Source organism: Dryobates pubescens, chromosome 19, assembly GCF_014839835.1.
Source record: "Dryobates pubescens isolate bDryPub1 chromosome 19, bDryPub1.pri, whole genome shotgun sequence".
Lineage (NCBI taxonomy): Eukaryota > Metazoa > Chordata > Aves > Piciformes > Picidae > Dryobates > Dryobates pubescens.
Window position 1 is genome coordinate 6,453,206 of NC_071630.1, and position 22,068 is coordinate 6,475,273.

At 37.4% G+C, this 22,068-nt stretch overlaps 1 protein-coding gene across 2 annotated transcripts in view; it reads right to left on the minus strand.

The window, feature by feature from the left end:
* WWOX (WW domain containing oxidoreductase) overlaps positions 1-22,068 on the minus strand; it is a 519,864-nt gene that overhangs the window by 360,682 nt on the left and 137,114 nt on the right. Inside the window, exon 9 of one of the 2 annotated variants that reach the window (XM_054170125.1) lies at positions 10,227-10,379. The exons of the other annotated variant lie outside the window; for it this stretch is intronic. Coding sequence (XP_054026100.1) covers positions 10,302-10,379 — 78 coding nt within the window. The 3' untranslated portion in view covers positions 10,227-10,301. Of the gene's footprint in view, positions 1-10,226; positions 10,380-22,068 lie in introns of those variants that run through there. 2 annotated transcript variants of the gene reach the window in all.

Below are 22,068 nucleotides of genomic sequence, written 5' to 3' on the forward strand. Positions count from 1 at the left end.
TTTTAGAGTATTCCCTAACATCTGACAACTCTGACTTAAAAATGCCAGCACCTTTGAGCAGTTTTTCTGATGTATTCTGCTCAGCTATGAATTCCTCTTCATTTGCCAGTCAATGAGCTGATAAAAAGTTACATACAGTTAAAAATCTTAAAACTATGTGGTTAACTGTGCAACTTGAGTTTCTACCATAAATTCCATCTCATTGTCATAGGTTTCCTAGACTGGCTGTCATCAAATATACAGAGGACAAGACTGGAAACAATTCAAGAACTAACCAAGTTTTAACATTTAACTTGATGAATTTCAAGTGATCATCTTTTAGGTTTTGGGTTGTCTGGGGTATTTTGTTCAGTGAAAGAAGCAAACACAACACTCTGGGGAAAAGACATTGGGAAACAATGTACTTCAAAACATTTTTAAAAGAACTGTGACTTTCTAGATTCAGGGAGTCAGCTTTTTCAAATTATTATTACAACACAGGAGGAGCTGTGCATCCACAATCCCACTAAGAATTAGTCCTGGTAAGACTAACAAGATCACACCCCTTTGCCACTATCCTACTCTTGTTGTCTGACTCCCTGATCAGTTCCAACTTCTTGCATGGTTTCTGCTCAGCTGGATCGTGTGCATTTCAACAGATGTGCTCATGTCCCATAGACTTTTGGATCTGAGGAAGCTTTGACAAAGGTATACTTCCTTCTAAGCAGTAAGCATTGCCAGCTGACACCCTTCCCTATCTTTAATACATAAACCTTTCCAATGGGGCACCAAGATCATACTGGCAAGTCTAAGCACACACACACACCTGAAACAACTCAGCCGAAGAAAAAGGGGTCCCAATGAGAGCAATTTATGAAGATCACAGCATTTTCAGAAAACAGAGGGATGGAATTAGCCTGGCCAAAACAACTGTCTGCCAGAGAAAAGGGTGGGAAATGAAAATATTTTATTAACACCATTTTTCTCCTGCTTTCACCTACTTAAGTCAGGGAAAGGAAGAGGCAGTTCCTCCCGCCTAGTCCTCCAGGGACACACAACATCTGAAAGAACAGGAAAGGATCTTTTTACCAGCTCCCCACTAAACAAGGGGTAGAATGCATAGCAAGTAGAAACTACGTGCAGCACAATTGTTTCTTCAAGATGTCCACTGAACTACTGTAGAAGCTCAAGAGACAATGTTTTTCAACTGAAAGTACAGGATAAGCTTAGAAAGAACATTAAAAACCAGCATAACTGTCAAAGGCAAAATGAGTAACTAAACACTCATGCCAGCCAGTGGTGCAATGTACACAGCTGCTCACCAGCAAATGGAAAGTATCTTTCGTTGGTGTAATGAGTATTGGTGCACTGGACAAGGCAACGACCTGCCCTGTGGAACAAAGTTTCTTTCTGACCAAGAACTGGGAATGGATTTGGTGAGAGAGAAGGCGAGGAAGAATGAGACTGAATTTTTTCAGTGCAAGATTTTAAAAAAAGATTCAGGTTTGGGAAAAAAAAAAAAAAATCAGACTTCCAAAACACTTTCCACTTCTTGACAAAAATCATTCAAAACCCATTCCTAACCCAGTGAATTAAGTTGTTGGATCTCTTTGCACTAGGTCTTTCAGTGGGGAAAAAACCCACCTTTTTTCCCCTTTGCTTTTGTATTTTACATTTTTGAATGCTTTTCAAGGTAGAAGAGGTAAAATGAGTAAAAAACACTGTGGGAGAGCAGCTGCAGTGTTCTCTGAGTCAACAGATCACCGTAAATCTTTTAAACCTAAATCATTTTGGTATCCAAGGCAAGTGCATAAAGGGACCGCAGTGTGAAACAGGAGACAGGTTACACCAAATATTGCAAAAAGCCCACCAGGAGTCTTTGGTAGGCTCAAAAGCAACAGAAAGGCCAAAGAATGCAGTCAGAGACAGCAATTGAAGATATTTCTAAAACTATCTCGAGGGTGTAGAAGGCATGAAAGCTAATTTCAGCCCAGGTAAGACTGACAGTAGTTTAAGATCTCCTGAGAAGCAGCTGATTTCTGTGCTTGGTGAGAAAGGATTTAGTAAACTAACATATAATTTTAAATTATTGAGCAGCATAGGTAAGACTTTTAATCTCCAGAAAGGTTGGTCCTGGGGGGCAGAGGGAGGCATCTGATTTTAATGCATACTTATCCCCAGGGTCCCTCTGTATGGACAAACAAAACCTGTAATGACCCACTGCATAAATTAAATCTCTCAAAGATTTATAATAGAAGATTGATGCACAAAGACAAAACTGGGCATAAAATAGCAAGATAACTGCAAGGACATAACCACATCTTGATATGAGATTACAGACTTGGGGAGCTTAACATCTTGTCTTAAGACATTGCTCAAGGAAAGACTTTTAAACCTGTATATTAAAACTAATGAGCTAAATAGGCCATGCATTAAAGAACTAAAATCTGGTGTCATTCTTGGAAGAGTGAAGACAAGCACGATCATTTTTTGCTCCTCTGAATGTTGAATTACAGTGATTAGATTCCCCTACAAGCTGCATTAATTTGTTATTTGCATGGAGGCAGTGTAATAGGCAAACATTTTCCACATTAGTGCAACAGACAGCTTTTATGCCTGAGCTCTATAAAGAATAAATTTGCAATTTTCCAGAAAGAAATAAGGCAATGAATAACTGGGATTCCAGTGTGGGAATACTACTGCTCTGTACAGTAGCCATTTCAATTAAATACACAAGATTTGAGACTACTCCATGTTCGCTGCTGTATCCTACGGGTATTGGTTTGGTTGAGCCATGTGGTCAGATGTTTCAAACCACGTAAGGAAAAGTTAAATTTTAATAATCGGCAAAGACAGTGAGGTCCCAAAAGAAGACTTAGCAAAACCAGGCTGAGACACAGAAATATGTTAAAATAGGCATCAACCGCTCATGATTCACTTTCTTCTTAAACATGTTCAGACTCAAACTGTGGGTATAAGATTTTCTCCTAGTAATCCAGCAGTACTTTTGCCATTTTTATTTAGCAAGAGCATTAATAAGGATTCTTCCTCTGTGCTGCAAAAAATCTCACTGTATTTCATACAACCAAGGAAGGCACAAAAGTAGCTGAAAGTCAAAATCAAGGATAATGTCTCAAAGCCTAATATAGCATTTTATTGACTTGAGGGAGGGCTGCTTCCTAGATGTCATCTCAACTGCAATGAAAACTGGAGAGGGACTGTTTACAAAGGCCTGCAGTGATAGGACAAGGGGCAGTGGTTTGAAATTAGAGGAGATTTAGACTGGATGTTAGAACAAGTTCTTTACCATGAGGGTGGTGGAACACTGGCACATGTTGCCCAGGGAGACAGTTGAGGCCCCATTCCTGGAGACAGGAATGGGGTCAGGCTCAACAAGGGTCTGAGCAACCTAATCCAGTGGAGGATGTCTCTGCTGACTGCAGGGGGGCTGCACTAGATGACCTTTGGAGGTCCCTTCCAACCCAAACCATTCTATTATTCTATACCAAGAAAACTATAGCAACACAGGAGAATAAAAAACCTTCTCCAAAGAATTCTCTGCATCATAATCCCAAATGCAAACAGTAGGATGTAAACAGTGGGAAATCAAATGGGCCATGTATTTCAATGCACACTTTTTGGTTAAATTATTTTGTTAATAATTGATATCTTAATTGAACTGCAGTTCCAAAAAGATAGATAGCTGGTATCCTCCCATGTCAGCAGCAGAACTCCCTTGACCTTAAAGAGCCAGGATTTCAGCTCATACCTACACTGAGATGCTTTTGGATTATTTCGCTCAACTAAACCAGCGATATTTGTCTGCTTCTTTTTAGTAACACCAGGCACTTCCTACCTACTTGGCACTCATCCTTAAAGTATAATAGGTTTGGTACTGCCTTTTTCATTTTCAAATTCATGGTTGCCTGGTGGTCTTAATTTTCTCAGAGTTTTCAAAGATGACAGATTAATAGGTGGTTCTTTGCAACTATGTGGGCAGATCTTTAATGGAGCTCATTAGTTTCTATTAGTGAAGAGCGCACAGAGATGTGGAAGCTATTCCTAGAGGACAACACTTCTACTGTGGAAAAAAAGTAAAAATACCATTTACAAAAATTAAAACCTCACTTCTGTGATTAAATAAACACCAATTAGGTCAATTTGTGTGAAGAAGAAACAAAGTTATTTATGCAGTACAAACTTTAAAGAAAATTCCAGAATGTCTTTTTGCACTACAGCTGGGAGTTCTGCTGTCCTTAACACCAGAAAACAAGGCATCTTCTCAGATTTACTGAGCACACCTTGTACATCTGTTTATTGTCTAGGACACTTAGCAGTATCACAGGCTGCTGCTCAACCCAGTACAGAATTCTGTGGGATATCCTATCATAATAAGCCTTGAGCTAGGAATGGATTATAAAAAAACCCCAATAATCACAACATCAAATGCAAGTCAAGCTTGGCACTCAACCAAAAAACTCTGGACATTTATATTAACATGGCACACATAAAAGGATTCCATTTTACACAAACCATTTTTTTCTTTAACTCTATTGGACTTCCTTCCAGCACCTGCTTAGGTTTCCAGGTAACCATGAAGTTTAATAAACCTGTACAATGATAATTAAACACTGTAAATAATTTATCTGCTTAATCTTCCTAACTGGCCTTTTATTCCTTTGTAGAAAAGTGATCCTCACTGACATTCTGAATAAGGTTGGCAAAATAAGTGCAGTGAGGAGTGGTAGCATAAAGTGGATTTGCTCTCAATAATGTATGAAGCCACATGCTGGGTAGAGGAATCCTCACAAAAGCGGTACCACAGCAATCTGTTCCTTTCATCTGCAGCCAGCATTTAAAGTGAAGGTGCTGCTCCGAATCAAAAGCACAATCACTCATTTGTGAGCAGATGTCCTTCACACGGCAGGCAGCGCTTTCTCAAAACAGAGCTGAACAAATGCACTGCTGTGAGACAAGTTCCCCTACCCATTAAAGAAAGAACACAGTATATATTAATTTAGCAGGTTGTTGAATGTTTTAAAGTAGAATTTATGAAGCAGAAAAAGCATGTGGTGAAACAAAATGGCTTTCAAACTCAAATATGAAAAAGCTCCTCTCGTTATTCCTTTGCAAAATGCAAGAGTCCGAGGCTTCTGACAACAGTTTCTGCAGGAAAAAAAGCTGAAATGTGAGGTGTGTGATTTTCCACACTCCACTGATTATTAACTAAAAGAGGTCATTAATTTGATCATGCGTATGTGACGGCAAGATTGCATGTGTATGTATTTAGCGTTCACTGGCTTTAGGATTAAATCAAAGTGAAACTTGTTTAAAGCTGTTGGGACTCAGACACCAGTTAGCATAGTACACCTGAAAGCCACTAAGAAAGTGAGTTCTGACACTTTTGGTTAGATAGATTTTTCTAGTTCTCTCTGCAGGCCCAAACCTGTTTTGGAGGGTATTTCTTTTTCTAATTAAAACTCTTGGATGTGGTCCACGCACACTGTGGTAGACAGAAAGACTCATGCTGACTCCAGTGTAAGACAAACTAGGATCTTACAAAAATTACAGTGGGAGCTCTTTCAATTTTTGGAGCACACTCCTATTCTATACATTAAAATACACATTATAAAATAACATACAAAACTTTTCCTCCTTACTTCTAATAATTTGAAGCTCCAAATTTAGCCATCGCAATTACCCCCTGGTTACAGTAATTGCATGTGCTTTATATGGAGACTGAGAGAAGCGCAGACCTTACAAAAAAAAGATGTTATCAAATGCATGCAAGCTAAACTCTTCTGCAGTGACTAAGAGCAAGAGGGAGCTACATCCCTTCATGTGTATGGTTTTACAAATATCTCTTGGTTAGGTAGTTCCTCTTGCTCATTTTCACAGACCTCTTGTAGCAAGCTATGAGATTTGCACTGCAATTCTAGCCATAGCTTCCAGTCTGTCCAGTCCTCATCTGCAGCCACAGACAGGCTGGGCAACACCCTCCCACCCATGCATGTGTGGCATAAATGCTTCCTGCACTCTTTACTCAGCCCATTTGGGACCAGGGTCACACCCAAACACACCTCAAACCCCAGGAGCTAGCTGCCTCTGCCAACAAACTCTGCATCTTTTCTTTCCTTCTTTTTTCTCTCCCATAACACAGCTTAGAAGCACATCAATATTTACAACTACTTTATCCACATTAAACAAACAACAGAGTTTTGCTGCCCACACAGAAAAGAGTTGATTTCTTCTTGCAGAAACATACTATTACTAGCAGTATAATTATTATAAGGCATACTGCAATTTAAAGCTGGATTTCTGTTTATATATGCATGATTATTACACCAGGAGTCATTTGTGGATAGCACAGAGACAAAAATGCAGCTAATAACTCTTACTGTAATGATTAATCAATTTATGAATATATTATTTAAAGAAATAGTTCAGGTAGGGTATCTTAAACAAGTTACAGAGTAGATCGACCAGTTCAAATACCAGCTCCTAAATCAATAAGAAACTCTGAGTAACTCCAGGGGATAGGTACACACTTGCTCAAGAACCTGTGAATTTTGAAAATACATCTATTGGCAGAACAACCTTATCAAAAATAATTGCTTTAGGCCATTATCTTGGATTTTGGCAAACTGCATGCTAAAGTAGAAATTTAAAACCTTTTGGGTTTGGTTTTTTTTAAACTAGTCAAAAGAAAAACCAAAAAAAACCAACAACCTGAAACTTCTGTTTAGCTTTTCAGCACATTGGTATTTAAAATACAACCTGGTCTATATAAAATGTGAACACATGGTCAAGATTATGCCCTAAACTCAATATAAATAAATTATATATTTACTCATAGGCCTAAAATATTTTTTTCCTACTATTTACAAAGAGACCAAAAAAACCCCAACAAAACCAAGCAACCAAAAAACCAAACAACCCACAACGAAAACAAACCCAACAAAACCTAAGCAAACCCGAAACTTTAAACCAATTATTTTTGAGGCAAAATTAAGAACAAACAAGCAAACAAACAAAAAACAACCATGAAAAAAACCAACAATAAACAAACAAACACACCAAAAAAAACCACAACCTGAAGGGATCCTACAGGAAGGCTACAGAAGGACTTTTCATAAGGGTGTCTAGCAATATGACAAGGGGTAACGGTTTTAAGCCAAGGGAGAGTACAGTTAGATCGGGTCTTAGGAAGAAGTTCTTCTGTATGAGGGTGATGAGACTCTGGAATAGGTTGCCCAGGGAAGTTGTGGATGTCTTCTCCCCAGGGGTGTTCAAGGCCAGGCTGGGTGAGGCCTTGAGCAGCCGTCTAGTTGAGAGGTGTCCCTGCCCATGGTGGGGAAGTTGAAGTAGATGATTTCTGAGGTCCCTTCCAACCTAAACCATTCCATGACTCTATGAAAAACACAAACCAAGACAAAACTTAAACACCAAACCTTATCATCTCATAATACATTTCAGAAATTGTTAACCCTGGTGCAACAGAAATCTGTGCAATACATAACAATGAGATTTATCTAAATGTCACCAAAAGTAAGTTCCTTACCCACGTGTTCCAAGCATAAACATACATATTGAAAAGTCAAATTGGACCAGCAAATGGCAGACACGGTACTGCAGGCACCTGGTTAAACCTGGCAATTTAGCTTGTTGGCAACCACCACAAGAAGGTCTCTGTAGTTGATTTAATGCTGCTTTTTTTTTTTTTTTTTTTTTAATCTGAATGTGCAACTTTAATCTTTCAGAGCAGGATTTTTAATTAAAGGTACCAAGAGCAAATTCACTAAGTAAACCACTGCCCTCCACTCACTCTGATGCTAAAGGTGTGCTTTATCTCCGTTTCAAGTGATACTGCATTTTAAAAATTAATTAGTAGCTTGCAAGAACAGCCACACATTATTGAGTAAGTAACAGCATTTAAGTGAAACAGATGAAATATTGGTAAGCAATGCAGACCACAGTATAAGTATGTGAAGGAGGTCATAGGCTAATCCCTATTGATTTTCCAAGTATGCGTACAGCACCGCTGGGAAAGGCCAGTTCTGTTGGCAATCAGCTAGCACAAATACATTATAAATCTTACTGTCCACCTTCACTGATCAGTGTCACTTACTTCCTCCAGTAAAGACCATGAGGAAACTACAACAAATCCACTGACAAACAGCTAGGAAAGAATTTTAAAACCTTTTTTCTACAATGTAATTTCAGAATGCTTGTGATGTACGTAAGGCGGAGCAGAAACAAGATTCTAGCAGCGATATGGGACTTGGAATAATTGTTCAGAGAAATCATCCCCAAGAAAACTGCTGAACAGCAGAGGAGGAAAACAATGATGAGCAGGCCATTCACATTAATCTTTACAAACTAACCTGAACATTTGGACCAAACACTTTGCTTTGGCCACATGTTTGCTTGTTGTTGAAGGGAACTGAAGCATTATTTTCCAAAGCTGAAGACAACAGTGTCTGAGCAGCAAAGGAGCAAGCAGGCTAGTGTCTAAAACTATGTGTGAGAACCACCTTGTAGTGCAAACGCACAGCACAGCAGAAGAAATCAGCAGTTCTGCTGCAGCTGCAACTGCACTCTCTTGCAGATGAATGGATCATTGCAGTTACCCTTTTTCAGCTGAATACTGTTCACTCATGAGTAAACTAACTGATATCAGCTTAGCTTCATGCCCATTTATTATTAAGGCTCAGGTCAGCATAGCTTTTCTAAGTAACTTCCATACGCCTGCAAGAGAACCAATTCTCTTCCTCCCCTAGTTCTGTCCACCTTCTCTGTTTCCTCCAGGAAATAACACTAGAAAAATCAAGTCCATTCAGGAATGCTGCACATCATTTCACAAAGGCCAGTAAAAGGGGGGTTTCTAAAAACAATGGGGAAATTTTGTGTAACAGGAACCCACCTGATGGGTTGTCTTTTCTTCCTTTTAAGCAAGCGTCGCTGCAGTTAGGACAATTTTTTTCTAAGAATTGCTCAGTTGTCCCTGTGAAGAAAGATAATCCTGAGCCTTTTCAGCCACCAGTGCAAGCCCAGGGATGCTGTGTAACAGGTAAGGAGCACAGCATTTTACATACGGAAACTCAGAGATTCAGTGCCATGAGCCTACTTCCACAAACCAAAACAACTCGATCCATTCCCTTGATCCACATCTCATTTCTTTGCTGCCCTGTGATGAAATTTCTTGTGTAGGAATGGGAACAACACTGAAAAACAGTCATAGAAGCATCCAGGTCTTCATTTGATATATAAATGCTTGTATAGACTGGGTTTTGTCTCCAAGATCTAGTAGGAGCAGTTTGCTCCAGCAATACCACCTCTCACACAAGGGTTTTTCCTATACATTCCATAAAATTTGTTATAAATACCTATGCAATATCACCAATTGCATGGATTGAGGAATTTTAAGAGTTTTAGGGGAGTTTCTTTTATTGCTTTGTTTTTAAGAAATGTTGAGTACTGTATAATGTTGCATGCTGAATGAAAGAAAAATTATCCATGGGTCCAGACTGACAAAAAAGAGTAAAACACAATTTATTTCATGCTATTGATACCATCTCAGTCTGGGCTTATGAAATGAGAATGATTTTGAAGCAATTAGTGCTTATCTAAAAGCAATATAGGAGCTTTAAAGCAAATACATAATACATTTAAGCAGTGAATACAGTTAAACACAATGTGGTTAGGTTCAGACCAGTAGTATTTAAACTGGTTCTGTATTAAGTAAGCAAAGTAAAAAAATCAAGTTGCACTAATTAATCTCTGTGTAGATAAGACATTCTGACACTTACTTTCATTGTGGAATGACACTCTGCTAAATCTGAGAATTTCAACATAACTCTAATCTATCACAGGCAACACAATTCATCACTTTCTTAAAGATAATAGATTTACACAGAATGTTAGGGGCTCAAAGGGCCCTTGAAAGATCATCCAGTCCAACCCCTCTGCCAAAGCAGGATCACCTAGGGCAGGCTGCCCAGGAACACTTCCAGGTGGGTTTTGAAAGTCTCCAGAGAAGAAGACTCCACAACCTCTCTGGGCATCCTCTTCCAGTGCTTCATCCCTGTCACCATAACGAAGTGTCTCCTCAGGTTGAGGTGGAACCTCCTGTGTTCTAGCTTGCACCTGTTGTTTCTTGTCACCACCAAAAAGAGACCAGCATCTTCATCTTGACACCCACCCCTCAGATATTTATGCTGCTAAGATTCCTTCTCAGCCTTCTCCAGACTAACCAGCCCCAGTTCTCTCAGTCTTTAATCAGAGGAGAGATGTTTAAGTCCCTGAATCATTCTTGCAGCTCTTCATTGGACTCTCTCCAGCAGATCTAGTAGATCCCAGCAGTTCTCTTTGCTGCAAATGGGAAACACCAGTAGCTTCCCCTGTGAATACAGAAGACTCTGAACATAACTGGTATAGGCTTACATTGAGCCTCAGCATAAGCATGTGTTTGGAGAAAGCAGCATATAAAACAAGCTTGAAATTTCCATTTAAAAATATTATTTAATGGAAGTTTAAACTATCTAAGAAGATGGATACACTGTGTTTGTTTTCTACACTAATGATCTATAAAAAGAATGGAATAGACCATAAATACTGCATTTTTCACAACAGCCTTTACTAAAAATGTTACTACTTGTGTTTATCATTTATATCTTCATATGTAACCTCAAAATTGATTACACTTTAAACCATACATAACTTGCTGTGTTTTTTATTTTGAGACATATTGCAAGCATTTTTATAACTCTGTTAATATATTCCATACTTTGTATTCTCATTGATTATGAATATTTCTTTAGGAGACTTTATTGCTTTTCAAATACAAAGTGTTAGGCATTTAAAAAAAAATAAAACAAATCTAGAATTGCAACTTACATACTTCTCTTTCTCACAATAATTTGAATATAAAAATTGTTAGCATGAAGATTTGCAGACTATCATTTGTCACATTTTAAACTCCAGAAATAAAAGAGTAACAGCTATTAATACAAGGTACTGCACAGGTTCCAGATTTATTTTCTTTTCTCAAATCTCCTTTTAAGCTGCGTGGCTGAATCCATAATCATTTTGAACACTTCAAAAAAATTAATATACCAAAGGAGTGTCCATATAAAACATCAGGGGTTTATATCAGGTATACATTATCTTTCCTAATTACTACTGCAGCTTGCAGACTGGAATACAATTTATATTTAGGATATGATTTTGCAATTAATTATAAAATTGTTTAAAAAAAAATTAAAATAAAATCTTGCATTATGAATTCTCTCTTGGAAATTAACCTTATTCTTCTTTTTTTTTCCCCCCCATAATCCTATCACACAAGCAATAAGTGCATTGCAGCATGAACACTTTAATTTTTCCAGTTAGTTTTGAGCAAGCCCAGAGGTGAGGTTTAATAAGGATCAATGGCACTTTATCTGGGACAGGGCCACTTCACAGCATGCAAATTACACAGTAACACTTAAAAAAAAAGAAATAGATTTAATTAAAAAAAAAAAAAAAAGAGTAGAACCACAGGCTCTGGAAATTCAATTAAAGGATTTATGCAAAGGTTTGCTAGGTTTTTATATGCAGTTACTGCTTATATAATGAGCTTTTCATATTAAAAATCAATAGGTAATCTAGAGTAGAAGATCATCCCCTTAAATACATTTTTGAAATCAATTTGAAAAATAGTCCATCAACTGCTGTGACTACTCTTGCTGCTTCGATTAGACTAAGAGCAATATTTAGCTTGCAAGACGTGCTATGGAATATCTATGCTCGGATTTTGCTTTCAAGTGTTCTTATACTTTTAAGTGCCCAAGCTAATCATACAGCAATTCAAGGCTGTGTACAATGGATAAATAATTAATTTAATTACTAGCAAGGGCATAAAAGTCCTGAAATATGTGAAAACCCTAGGCATCTAACAGCACAATCTGACAATAGTTTGAAGATATGCAAAATACCTGTATCTCTTGGCTGTCTTTCTTCTCACCCTACTACCCACTTAGCACACCAAGATAAATATTACTGTTGATAACTTACTAAAGTCACCAGCTAAAGAAGCAATTAGCCTAACACTTGTCTGAAGTGCAACTTTCACACATCATGAATTTAAAGATGGATCAGGTCCTGTGTCCTTCAGGTTCAATCTAATTTGCCAAGATGCTGTGGTGATATAAGATCATCATATTAAAGTCCAAATATCCTAGTCAATATTCAACACTTCTCACAAATCCACATCCCATGCAAGCAGGTACACCTTCAAAATGAATGGATGGACCTATTGCATCAGCACTTAATTTGCCTTTGTCTAGCCAATTGCACAGGGTTTGTGAAGGATCTGAGGTGAACCTTACAAAGCGGTCACTCAGTTGTCCTTTTTGCTCACCAGAAAACCCCCAAAGCAGTTAGAAATAACAGCCCTGAAGAATCAGAAGGATTCACTCACAGCACAGGCTGCTGCTGCTCTTCTTGCAGCATGACAGTCTCCACACAACAGAGGATAAATACAAGACTCCTTCATGGCACAAGTAAACTTTTCACATCCGTTTCCATCCATTCATAGGTCTTTCCACTCCACACTTTCATTTGGCACTAAGCTGCCAAACATAAATTTTAGCCACTGAGAAATTCTTGGAGTAAAGTATTCTTCTGTGAGTACTGGTGGTTTTGGATGCTCATGAAATACAGATTCTAAATAATGAAATACAGAGGAGAAACAAGCACCCACTTATATTAGCTCATATGTTCATATGATAGGGAGGAAGAAATCTTTATTTCTTTTCCTGGTTATACATCCATATATGCACCACACATATGGTCTGTTCCCATAATTAATGCTATAGAAAACATAATTCCTTTATAAAAGGTTTGAAAAATGTTTCTGATGCATTACTTCTATACATGAAACAAAGTAAAACAACAACCATGAGGATCAGGGATTAAACAAATTCTTCTCTATCTGTAACATGCTCTGCCAAGCAAAGCATTTCAGCTATGAAATATCCTCAGAGGCAAAGACAGTGTCTGAAAGTTCCAGAGTAAGATGACAAATAAATAGCAACTGAAAAGTAGCGAATTTTTTTTTCCAGTTAAAGTGCTGATGCTTAACAACAAAACCAGACTGTTCAAGAAGCAAATTTATCAATAGCTTGCCAGCTGAAAGTTTATACTGAGTATTGTAATACCCAAAATTTCTGCTTCAGTACTTCACTCCACACACCCATTCTGCACCCATCACTTCAGAATGCCATGCAGCCGAAGTACAGACTGCAAGAACAAATACTCTTGCTGTCATTTCTTTATTAAGTCAGTTAAATATCTTCACAAGCATTCTCTGAAGCACATTTCTTTATTGGATTTCAATTGTTTCTTAAAAGAAACATCTCAAAGGAATCAAAGAAAAATGTTTGCTTCCTCTCATTTCAAAAGAAATGTGGATCCAGCTTAATGCTATCTTTTTCGATAGGTTTGAAAGTAAGTCGTTAATGAACAGTAGCTTTATTTTAATCTTTCTTCCTACTAACTGAATTTCTCATGCACACCATATTTTTCTACACTTTTGCATTTTAAACACAGTGTAAGTACATGAGGGGATCAAAGAGTTTCAGATGTATCTGAAGAGTTATAGCAAGGGTAACGAGGGTCCTTAGTTTCTAATGACAGAAGCATATGCTCTCAACTTTCTAAACTGCATCCAACTGAGCCATTTATCAAGGCCTGAAACTTTTTCATTATTTAAAGCACTACGACAGCTTTCCACTTGATGCCTTGGAAGTACACAATAATAGAGACTCTATAGTCATTAATTATAATATCAGCTGGTTGATGAAGTTACTGTACTTGCTGCTTGGTGATTTCATTTTTAATTGCAGCAGGTGGTGTGGAAATAAAGTGATGTACTGACACACACGGTCACCTCAATAGTGTTTTCTTTTTTATGTATAGATAAATGCAACTTGGGTTTTTGAAAATTCCTTCTGTTTTAGATCCTACTGCACACAGTAACTGCAAGGAAAAATCAGCACATAGAACACACTGGAAATTAGATGCTTAAAATTAACTGATAGAAGATAAATTGCTCCCATTTTTGTGCCCTTTCAAAATACTTAAGATCCTGGGAGTTTTCATTGTTTCCAAGCACAGCTGTAATAAATAAGTCATAGCTACATATAATGTACAAGTTTTTCTTCTAATTTTTGGGTTTAGTAATGTGTTTACATAATTTGAGCTCTACAAATCTTAAAATAAAGATGCAGTTAAGCACAATTAAACTTCAACTCTACCAAAATTCTAAAACCACTCTAAAACTGATGCTGTTATTCTAAACAGTGTTCTGATTGGTTTTTTTCTACTTTGAAATTAGTCTAATATCCTCCACTGCTCTAGTAATGTAAACCCATATATCCACATAAGTTTTTGCAATTCAAAACTGAAAGCAAAATACGGATTAAGACAGCAATTGTGTGCACTGATTTTTCCTTTTGTTGTCTTCAGACCGCTGTTGTATATACTTTTGAATAGTCTGCATTGTTCATCTGATACTGTCCGCTCTTAAAAGTGTATTTTCCTCCTCTGTAATGTTTTCATTTCATTAATCTCTAATTTAACAGATTAGATAACTATTACAGGAGATTTTGCTGCCATAGGTTTTCCATGAGATTGATAGGTAATAAAAACTGGTGTTTCCTAATGGCCACAGACATCCGTCTTCTACATAAATCAGCAAACTCCCTTAAGAATTCCTTATTCCTAGTCATAGATCAATTGCACTCAAGCCTCATTACAACACACACACTCTCTATTATCCTCTGAAATAAGGCTCTGCTACCTTAGCTCAAAACTACATTAAATGTAATTAATACAACTGTGATGTAAACGGGCACAGCATTAAAATATCTCTGTCCCCAGGGAGAACAGTTGTGAAAGCAGCAGTTATGTGCACTGTCATGCATGGCACTCATGACTAGGGAAAATTTTAGCACACTTCCTTTCTTAGGATTTATAGTAGTTACACCATGAAAGTGAGAAGCTGCAGCACCAGGAGCAGGAAGCCAGCTTGGCCTCAGCAGCACACTCCTGTGGCACAGCAGCAGCAGATAAGGAGCAGCTGGATACTGCCTCTCTCCTAAAGAAAGGTGCAGTCTTGCAAAAGCTCTCTGGCATGATGTTCACTTCTATCTTCAAAATATAGAATTCCAAAAATGAAACAGAAAGGATGTTTGCTCTAAGTAGTGAATGTAGGGAAAGGTCAGAGGTGATTGTGCATATTTTGGCTGTAAATCAGGGGAAAGGTCTGTGGTTTCTAACAATACAGTACTTCATTTGTGTACAGCTGTGTCATTTGGACGAGAATGCTGGAGGAAGGGGGAATCAACCAAGCGTGTGGAAGTGCTAAAGTGTCCAAACCAGGCAAACAAAAATAAAGCTGTTCTACAGAGGTGTCTTCCCTGTTCCCTTGATGACAGGAGCACTGCTCATTTTAGGAAAGAGTTTGCCTGAAAATCAACAGGCCAGTACTGTCAGCTTTCACCAACATATTGTTTTGCTTTAGAATCTGAGAGCATAGCCCAGTTATGGACAGGCTTTCATCAGCATATTCTGCATCTTGCTTCAGACCCAAAAGAAAGCTCTGCTCCCTGAACTTCCCCAGTTTTGCTGACCCTCCACCTCTTCAGAGGTCCCCTGTTGTTACCCATAGTAGGTAAGAAGATCTCATAACAATGGCTCAATTGGTTTTGGGAGAAGGGGCTATAGGCAGGGATGACTCTTGTTCAAACAGTTCTCAGCCAAAATCTGAATTTGTTAAATATAGTATTTTATCTAGTGCACTGATTTCCAGAATGGGATTGTAAGACTGCTGGACAAGAAATCACAGATCTGGGGCTCATAATCAGAGGCATTATATTAAAAAAAAAAAAAAAAAAAAAAAAAAAAAAAAAAAAAAGGTAAAAAAGTCTGGGAATCATTGCTATGAGGTATTTATCTGACATATATAACCATTACAGAACTCTTGAAATGTTCTAATTTTGCTGATCTCACCTTCTTAGAAAGATGTCTTGCATCCTCCTTTTAATTCACATTTTACATTACTTCTACAGTGGCCATTCTGGATGTGTAAAGACAGCAACTGGGTTTGGGGATGGTTAATAACATAACTGAAGCATTCAAACATGCAAACAGATCCTTGAGCCAAACTCTGCTCTCATGTATTTCAAGATTCATAGCATTAAAAAGGGAACAAAGTCTGGCACTTTTTGCTCACAAACGCTGAGCACAGAAGTAGGTTAGCTAATTTCAGGGGATTAAGCTCTCTGCATCCTGGGTGCTCACTGTTTTCTTAAGTAGATTCGAATCTAAAAAATGCCATGCAACCCCATTTCTCACACTGTAGAACCATGCTGTATTACGGAGACACAAGTGATGATAGTAAAAAGTTTATAATTTGGCCACATTCACTCTTTCATCATTTTCCTTTATTATTCCTTTCTCTCCCTTTGCAGTTTTGGCTTCTTTACGGTTTGTGGAATCTTAGCCCCTTACATGTCTACAGTGCAAATGCACAATACAACCCAAAGAGCATCAGCCATACATGTAATAAACATGATGGTATCAACAGTCTTCACATTAACTACTCAGTCTAATTAAGCAGGATTACCCATTATAGCAATTTTACCAGGTAATTTGTTACTTTCTTTGTCCTGGCTTAGTTTTCTGTCATCTTCTATGAAAGGAGCTAGATGTTTCTACCACCTAATGCAGTAATACTACATTACAATTTCAAAGGCTGCACAGCCTCATTTGCCATTGTGTGCTGCACAGATGTAAGAATTATTAACAATGAGCTGAGACCCACAATGTCATATGATCCAAATGCAAATCCTCAAGGACGTTTATTTCCTCAATTTCAGTGGGTAATTGAGCCTCTAAACCACCCACAAAGATTACACTTTTAAAAATGCTTAACCATTTGTGTCATACTGTTATACTGGAAAAAAATATTTTGTGCCTATGAATATAAAAACTACTAAAATATTCTAAAAAAAAAGGCAACTGTTGTATACTGCATCACTAAATCCAAAATGTAGATGACCACACTAAAATGAAGCAAATGAAAACTGCAAACCAACCAATAAATAACATCAGCACCAGTCTTGAAACTGATGCAAAGGGTGGCTTTTTGATTCATCCAGCTTTCCAGAAAACATTCTTTTCAGTGTCTCATTTTTGCACTGGACATAAGGCTCCTGATATGTGTATCATATTTGAAAGACAGTAAAAATAAATCTAGCCTAGAACAGCTTTGTTCCTCTGTCCCTAGTCATAAATGAAAGCAAGGAGAAACGAGTGTAGTGTTGGCTTTCCTTTTGAAGACTGAGAATCTCCTTTAAAGTTGATGCAAGGTTAGGCAGTAATAGAAACCATGCAATACACATTTCTTGTGGGGAAAACAAAAAACACAAAACAAACAAAAACAAACCTCCAGAAAATCAGCTATCACACTAAAAGAAACTGTTGAGTATTTTAAAAAACATCAAAAGGTCTTGCAAACAACTTGTGCAGACTGCAAGTCAGAATCTTTTGATCCTCAATAGGAGCCAAAGAGATTGCCTGTTACTACCCTGGCAGAAATACCCAGAATGGAAAGGCTGTGTATCATTAAATCACCACCACACCTATCACCTGCCACCCACAGAGTAACAAACAATTGATGTCCCATCCATGTTAGCAATTGCTAAAACTAAGATTATTTTATACCATAAATAGAGAAAAGTGAGGAGTCAACCAAAAAAAGGGGATGTGTCTCAATCGATACTGTCAGGAAATGAACAGGAAGAAGGCAATTAAGTCATCTGTCTTGTAGAATATGTTTCTCTTGTTGGCAATCATTTAGCTTGCCATATACACAGCTTCTGAGAAAAGATGGAATGCACTTAATGAAACAAGGAAAATTCCCTTCACATTTAAAAGTAACATGAACTGAGTCTTGCTGAACCATGTGCAAAAGTTGTACTACTGGGAAGAGCAAGGTAGACCTATTCCTAAAGTGCATTTTTACACCTCAAAATACTGGGAAAGTACACACCACTCCCCAGAGAAACCTGTGCCAAGGATTAATTATTCAGCAGAGCTTCCCTAATCTATCAATTTACCTCTGTATGTTTATGAATTTTATTGCCATTATTAATATAGGTATTAGCATATTCCAGAGACATCAAGTCATCAGGGACTGGTGAGAAAAGCGCAGACATTTGGGAACAGAATGAGAGCACAAAGTCTCTAAATTAATATTCCCAACAATGAAAAAAAAAAAGACCCCAAACCTATGCTGTATTTTAGAATTAACACAACTTGAATATGCTTTGGAGTTTTGATTACTTATTTGTTTGTTTCCTAAAATAGCTGGTGTTCACAAGACAACAGCCTGATTAACTGATTAACAAATATAGACAGAGAACTCACATTCCCGTACTTCTCTGGAAGGCTGTTTCAGTTTAGCACTGTCTACTTCAAGCTTTTATCAGCACTAATTTCAATGGGGGAAAAAAAATGGTTGTAAAATTCAGAACAGAGGGAAAACAGACCTTAATTAAGCAAAGTGTTATCTCTTTCTATTATAATGAAAGCAAAGTTACAGTTATATTTTCACCAAGATTTTTCCCCACTTAATGAAGACATTATCCGTGAGTTTTCAAAGTCACTTTACAAAAGAGCATTCAAGAGACATTAAAGTCAGCTTAAACTAAAAAGTCTTTTTGAAGTCAATAAACAATAAAAAGAACAATGAAAAGACAGCCTTTGATCTCTTCTTACTCTAAAGTCTTTAATTTCTGTTTTAATCTACTAGATGCATTAAGTCCTGTTTTCAAATATTTTTCATCTGCAAAGTACAGGAAGCTTGCCTTGATTTTTAAAATGCATATATATTTTCTTACTGTACTAAAGTACACTTCTCATTACCACGGATGGGTGTCATCTGGAAGCTCTCCCACCAAAGACAAACAGGAAAAAAAGATTGAAAATTATTTTTCATTCTGTTCTTTTTTTTTTTTTTTTTTTACAATTTCTTTAAAAGGAAAGAAAAAATGTAACAGGAAACAGAGAAGAGCATCTTCAGCTTTGAAATTTGTGAGAAGATCAAAGACTATAATGCACATAGATTTTTCAAAGGATAAATTATTAACAACAGGGGCAAACACATATTGGTCAATAACATGGTCAAAGAATGGTAAGTTAAGAGCTTCCCTCTACAGCCAATTACAGTTAATCTGACTTCATTGTTTGCAAGAAATTCCAAATTCCAAGGAATTGCAAGTTATTTGCTAGATTTTTAATTTAGCTTTTTAAAGCCCTTTTCAGCAAAGCCGTGAACTGTGACAAGCAGCTTAGCATGTCAACGTTTTCTAACTTCTGTTTATCCTTTCTCAGCATCACGGGCCATGGATTTCAACAGCAAAACACAAAAGTGCAATCGATGGAAATGCATGGAAAGTCTAAAGGCAGAGGAAGCCATAGCTCCCATTGTGCACCAGTTTCTTACAACTCTCTACTGCAACCCCAGCTAGAAGGAGTAAAAATGAAATCTGCCTGAGAAGCAGCCATCCCCTTCCTCCACTCTGCTCACTTAATCTGGAAACCTGATAAAAAACTAAGTGCTCTTATTATTGCCTTAAATTCTTTTATTTCACAGATCAGCTTTTAACTGGAGTGTTTGTAGGATTAAAGGCAAATCCTGGGCCTTCTCTGGCCTAAGCCAGGGTATCTGATCATCTATTTTGTCTTAAAAATATTTCTTTTAGAATTCTCCCAAATGAAAGCACTCCAATTTTTGCTGATGATTTTTGGTAAGAGAAGATTCTACAAGTATCTCACAGAGACCACTGAGTATCTGATAAATGTGAGAGTTTAGTCATTCATTTCTAGAGTGGGATGTGAATGGAAATACCAAACCATTTGGTCTCTGAATTTTGTCACTAGAAGAATTTAATCATTTTTCATACACTATATTTAATTTTCCTTCAAATAAAACTAAGTTGTATGGGATAGATCTTCTAGTAAGACAATAACCATGTAGAAATTTAAGCAATGTCTTTTTCTTACATCAAGTTAAGCACAAAGACTAAAATTTTCACTTTGCTCATGGCAGATATACTTAATAAAAAGAATCAGACTGAGAGCACTTTCCTACGTTCAGACTAGCCTTTTATTGATTTGGATGTGCTATGAACCACATTATCTAATCTACAATAAGCCATTTACCAAGTGCAATGATCTATGGGCTAAAAGGCTTAGATTTTTAGTTCCATTGTAGACTTCTTGATGAAATGGTAGATCAGCAGAGAATAATACTATAATAAGATTTTGAGGGACACAAGTGTCAATATTAGGAAATTAGAAAGTTTGGCTTACTGTTTTAAATCCTCTTGCTGTCATTTAAAAGCCCAGTATCTCTTTTTCCAGACTAATTGAGTCTGTATATTTTACAGAGGTCCTAGATGACATCCTACAGGGTGTCAGGTTCACAGGGGTTCAAGGGCTCATCCAACTATTTTTATTTTGCACAACCAAAATCATCCATCTGGCCACATGACAACTATGTGGTGATGCACCTGCTATAATTATATGAGGACACCAGTTACCACAATACTGTCTTCTTACTATTGCTGTTTAATATGATCCAAGTTTCATCTGCTTCATAGAAGACTTTTGCAGTTCTCCTTAAAATAGATTTGATGCATTTTACATCAGAAACTTGACCTATAAGCACAGAGCCTGGAACATGAGGCTGAGATCTCAATCAAGCTTGCGACTTAACACCGAACAAAAATTGGACTAATGCTCCCACAACCTCACTTCTGCCTCCCCTCTAATTGTCAGCGTGGACTGCTTTTTCATGTGGGACTTCTCCACACACATGAGATCTGCTTCCTTATCTTTGAATACTTCTTTTTGATTGCAACAGGCAACACTGAATCTCCTGTCAATGTGTACCATAACTTCAAATTATCAGTCAATTCATGCAAAGATAACTTCTTCCTGAAAATGCTTGGTTTTGACTAACTCAGACTCAAAAATGTAGCAGTTCAAAAACAGATTTGCAACACCATTAGCATCATCGTAACACCATCTCGTGTTCAGATAGACAAACAGAACAAAAATTCAGTGGCCTTCAGCAGACAGAAATAAAATTAGCACTATTTAGAGCTAATTAACTGAAAACCAAAGGATACTTAAGAGATAATTTCTGTGGCAAACTCTGCTGCATCATTTCTGACTCAGACTGACAGGTTACATGCTGAAGCAAATGTACTGAAGACATTAATGTCACTTTAAAGCAACTCAAATTTTGATGTTCTTATATTTTTGTTGTACTGCAACTATTAGGATGCATTGCTTCATTTTATGAAAATGAAAAAGGGAAGTGTTAGTAGTTCAGACTGCCGTGTAACTTTACAACAACTGACACTAACTATAATATAAGCCAGTTTGTATTAAGATGTTATTGCACCTTTCCAGTTCTAATCGCCAATTATGACTCTATTAGTCCTACTTGGCAGTTCATCTGCTCCTGCATCGGCTAAGGGAGACTTGGAGACGGACCTCTGATCTTCATGTTTCCGCTTCAGTGAGTGCTCAGCACAGCGGCTGTCATCTTGAGACATTGAGGAGGTAAGGCACTGCCTTTTCCAAGATAACTACACCTGACCTTACAACAATTTACTAAGGAAATACCTGCCTAATGGCAGTGTGAGTGCAGTTTCTTTTACACTCACAACAGCACTGCAAATTAGAGACAACAGGATAAATCTATGACCAGCTCACTAGACACTTCATTAAATCACTGTTCCCTTGCCTTGTAGAGCACTAATAGAATCACAGCCCTCGTTAGCTACTGAATAAAAGATCAATCACATTCTTTGAGAGCTCTTGCTACCAGCTTCCAGAGGAAACAAGGGGGGAAAAAAAGAAAAAGACATATTTAGGATCATCAGTAAGATTCTGAATGGCCTCACTGCAAGTTGGTTAAATTACCTTTTCCACAACTGACTCCGACTGTAATACTCTGAGGAACTTGTT